General features: G+C 44.8%; 1 protein-coding gene across 1 annotated transcript in view; it reads right to left on the bottom strand.

The window, feature by feature from the left end:
• Nucleotides 1–1737: 1737 nt before the first annotated feature.
• The window catches only part of LOC122540754 (G protein-activated inward rectifier potassium channel 4-like), a 49167-nt gene continuing 46030 nt past the window's right edge, over nucleotides 1738–4874 (bottom strand). Inside the window, exon 3 of the mRNA XM_043676931.1 lies at nucleotides 1738–2347. Coding sequence (XP_043532866.1) covers nucleotides 1956–2347 — 392 coding nt within the window. The 3' untranslated portion in view covers nucleotides 1738–1955. The remainder of the gene's footprint in view (nucleotides 2348–4874) is intronic.

Here is a 4874-nt window from a genome sequence, read left to right as displayed (position 1 = left end):
TGGTTTATCTCCTGCTGTTCTGAAATGGGGAGCTAAGTTTTCTTTTTACTGACTTCATTGACCATGGGATACTCTGAGGTCCTGAAAAGTAAACCTGAGTTTTTTGTATTGTGTGTAAAATCCCTTCAGCCTCCCCCCCTTCTGAATGGAATGATAAATAAGAGGAGTTTCCTTGTATTGTATTCCAATAGGACAGCTTGGAATGGATTGATGGGAGAAACTTCAGGATGGAAAACCTGGTGTCTTAATTAAAAACAGGCCTCAAATGGAGGATTGCATAAAACTCTGGACACTTCAGGACAGATATGACAGCATCAGAAAGCCTGCAGAAAAGATTCATCAGATAGTTCCCTGGAAGAGGAACTTCAATCGAGAGAAGTTCACCTTGGGAAAAATGAAGGTTGAGAGGAAATTTGATAGAGGTGTTTAAAATAGAGCAGTCTGGACACAGCAGACACACTCTTCCTGCTGACTGAATGACCGAGATCAAGAGGATTTACAAAAGTAATGGCGACATGAGGAAACTAGGTTGATATGCAGTGAGTAGTTAGGATCTAGAATGTGCAGACAGACTCATTTGAGACATTCAAGAGGAAATTGGCTTATTATGTGAAAATAGCCATGGGGAGTAGGTGGGCAAGTGGCGCTAGGTGAATTGCTCATTCAGAAAGCAGGTGCAGATAAGATGGGCTGAATGGATCCTGTGCGATAGCGCTTCTGTAATTTCCTCTCACCAACATCTAGGGACATTGAGAAACACTGGCCAAAGAGATAAAGGAAGGGAACGGAGAGGGACAGACAGAAAGATTTGTTCTATTGCCATCTTCGATCACGTCTATAAGGACAAGGCTACAGGATAGGGGAGGAAATGCAAATTAGATTATAAATGCCACCTGCTTTTCACCAGGAATTTTCCATCAGGGAGCAATCAGAAGAAGATGGCAGCTTTCAGTGTCTGAACACCCAGGGCTGGGTTGTGTGAGCAACCACTCAAATTCAAATCTCGCAGACTGTGGTAGAGCTGGTTCAAGCTCAGATTTCAAGAGATATTGCTATCATTCTGGGAAATCACTCAAACCCAACCACCTTATCCTGCACAGAGGGTGAGTCCTGAGCTGCTAAAACAAGTGAACAGGCTTGGCAAGACATGAAGAGGACTTGGTGCTCCCAGACTAACCAGCTGGATAAATCAAATGCTGCACTGAGTTAACCATCAGGTCCTTCAAACTGATGTATACTCCATGCAGTGTCCATGAAGGTGAGCTAAATAAGAGGTGCACAGGGCTGGCCTGGTTGTGTGTCTAATCTCACGAATCGAGGTCAGCAGCAACCTGAATCATTCAGAACATCGACAGCTCATAGGACTGGTGTGCTAAGGTGACAGGGTTGGGAGGGGAAGGGAGAGGTTGGGCCAATTGATTTGATCACAGCTCACTCACCCAACCTCTCCATGAGAAAGAGAGGGACACTTCCCTGTTTTATATTCTATCAATAGAAAGTGCACCATGACCAGAGTCTAATGAGAATCAGTGTAAAGAGCAGATTGTTGTATCAATGGCAGGGATGTTGCTAATGACACGGAGTGAACTAGACTCTCTAGAGGAACTTGCACTATCTATGTGTCCAGTCCCAGCCTTTGTCAGCTCTTCAGTTTCCATCTTGTACTCACCATCTTGGAATAGCCCCAACCCCAGAAGTCAAATATACAGTGGGTGCCCAGTAAGAAATCAGCAGGTACAGAATGAAATGGTGACATTTATTCATTATGTACAAATTATGCTAGTCCAGTCCCTAATTCTGATTGATTCACTCTGCACATGATGAGTAGAATGTTGAGCTTCCATAAGTTAACACATATGCACACATCCACCTTGCATTCTGCTCAGCTGTGTTGTTAATCACTAGTTTGGTCAATAAGTCATGGAACAGTGGCATTCAGGGGTATCCCCAACTCACTAGAGTTTCTGTGCTTCTTCGAGTCCCTGTACAAACCTTGCGGAAAACCCTGGACAATATTCAGAGTCTTCGGTTGCAGAGAAAGGCAGCAATTCTTCTGTCTTGGCAGCAGGATTGCTTGTACTGATGTAGTCTTCTCTGTCAGGGTTTTCCTCCTCCTGCACCTGACTTGGATGGCGTGGGAATGACAGTTCTGATAGGAGCAGGCCTGCCTTCCGCATCTCTGCCATTTGCTTAGCGCTGCAGTCTGGGGTGTTTGTTTCATAGGTTTCATGGAAACTGTTGTAATCCACTTCATAAAAATCCTTCTCCAAAGTCAACACTGGGTTGAATCGATGTCCCCACAGAACCTCCGAGTCAGAGTATGAGCTTCTGGCCTGACACGTCATTCCTGTTGGAAAATATATTGAACACAGAAATGAGAAATGTTCCAACAACATGGGGTACCTATGTGAAATACACAAGAATTGATGGCTATCCACCCATCTGACACCCTACATAACCCCTTAGACACCCAATATGGAGATAGCAACATAGCGCACGGTTGCAATCTGAATACAGAGTCAAAATGCTTTGGGTTCAAGACTCACTCCAGGACTTCAGCAGAAAAATCACAGCTGACACTGAAGCAGCACTGCACTGTCAGAAGGGCTGTCCTTTAAATGAGTTGTTAACATGTGACCCAGCCTGACCTCTTGGTTGCATGTAAAACGTTGCACAGCACAACCTGAGCAAGAGCTGGAGAGCTTTCCTCCAGTTGGTCGAGAAGTGAACAATATTTATTTCTCGACCAACTGCACTGAAACAGGTTATCTGGTCATTATCACATTGCTGGTTGTGGGTGCTTGCTGTGCACATTTCGGCAGCGCTGACACTTCAAATGTGCTTACCTGGCTGTAAAGCTGTCCTCAAACACCGTGGTCTTTCAGCAGTGCCAGGTATTGGGAAATTTAGAGGCCGGAGTTTGTCAAATAACATAAACAATGGTGGAATGTCAAGTTGTGAGAGGAATGCAAGCAGCTTAAAGAGAGATATTGATGGGTTATATTAAGTGGGCAAAAAGTTGGCAAAAGGAGTATATTGAAGTTGTTCATTTTGAAAGGGAGAACAAAAAAATTATTTTTTTGAAGAAAAAACTACAGAAAGCTCCAACTGATCTTCTTTCTTCTTTTCTCATTTTTTTTTCCCCTCTGTACTTACCTTCTGAAGGAGCTTGTTCCTAGAGGCAGAGGTGGTGGCAGCAGCAGCTGGGTGCCCAGAGAGGGCTCTTTGCTGGTCGTGCCAGAGCAGATCGATGGGATCGTGCAAGTGGCTGGGGGCCCGGAGTGGCACAAGAGCTGGACTCTACTGGCAGGGATCGAGACATCAAACCCAGTACAGGAGAGAAAGGATGGCGGTCGGAAATGTGGAGGTGTGGGGATCAAGAGATTGAGCACAGTGCTGAGGAGAGATCGAACCCAGAGCCCTCGTGGGGACAACCCAGTGTGGACCAACTGCAGGCTAAAGAAGAACTGTAATTTGGAACTGGTCACTTATTTCTTATTTTTCTACACTTTGCCTAAGTACCTTTTACCTGTGAATGGCAGCACTGTAAACTATTCACTGTCCTCTTGTGTCTCTGTACTTGAATACACTTGATAATAAAACCTAATTCTAATTCACAACGTGACTTGGGGGTACCTGTGTATGAAACAGAAAGCTAGCACCCAGGTGCAGCAGAGAGTCAGGAAGGCTAATGGAAGGCTGGCCCTTATTTCAAAGGGGTTGGCATATAAAAGTAGGGAAATACAACAGTACAAGGTGCTGGAGAGACCACATCTGGAGGACAGTGAGCAGTTTTGGTCCCCTTATTAAAGAAAAGGTACCATTTCATTGGAACTAGTTCAGAGATGGTTCACTAGAATGACCCCCGGGACGGAGGGATTGTCTTTTGAGCAAAAGCTAAACAGGTTGGGACTCTACTCACTGGAGTTTCAAAGAATGAGAGGTGATCTCATTAAAACATACAGAATTCTCAAGAAGTTTTACAGGGTAAATGCTGAGAGGATGCTTCCCCTCATGGGAGAGTTTCGAACCAGAGGGAATGGTCTCAGGATAAAGAGGTGCCAATTTGAGACCGAGATGAGGAGGAATTTCTTCTCTCAGAGGATTGTGAGTCTTTGGATCTCTGCCACAGAGAGCTGTGGGGGCAGAGTCTTTGTGTATATTTAATGCTGAGATTGATAGCTTCTTGATCACTAGTAGAATCAAGGGTTAAAGAGAACAAAGAACAAAGAAAATTTACAGCCCAGGAACAGGCCTTCGGCCCTCCAAGTCTGAGCCGATCCAAATGTACTGTCTAAACCTGTCGGTCAATTCCTAAGAATCTGTATCCCTCTGCTCCCCACCAACTCATGCATCTGTCCAGATGCATCTTAAATGAATCTACCATGCCTGCCTTTACCACCTCTGCTGATAACGTGTTCCAAATGCCCACCACCCTCTGTGTGAAGCACTTGCCACGTGGATCCCCCTTAAACTTTCCACCTCTCACCTTGAAAGTGTGACCTCTGGTTATTGAATCCTTCACCCTGGGAAAACGCTTGTATCTATCCACCCTGTCTAGACCCTTCATGATTTTATAAACCTCAATCAGGTCCCCCCTCAATATCCTTTTTTCTAGTGAAAATAAACCTAACCTACTCAACCTCTCTTCATAGCTCGCACCTTCCATACCAGGCAACATCCTGGTAAACCTTCTCTGCATCCTCTCCAAAGCGTCCACATCCTTTTGGTAATGTGGCACCCAGAACTGTACACAATATTCTAAATGCGGCCGAACCAATGTCTTGTACAATTTTAACATGACTTGCCAGCTCTTATACTCAATACTATATGCTTTCTTGACCACTCTATCCACCTGTGCAGCAACCTTCAGG

This window comes from Chiloscyllium plagiosum, chromosome 35 (assembly GCF_004010195.1).
Source record: "Chiloscyllium plagiosum isolate BGI_BamShark_2017 chromosome 35, ASM401019v2, whole genome shotgun sequence".
Lineage (NCBI taxonomy): Eukaryota > Metazoa > Chordata > Chondrichthyes > Orectolobiformes > Hemiscylliidae > Chiloscyllium > Chiloscyllium plagiosum.
The sequence above is the reverse complement of the archived record's forward strand: the minus strand, read 5'-3'. Positions and strand labels throughout refer to the sequence as shown.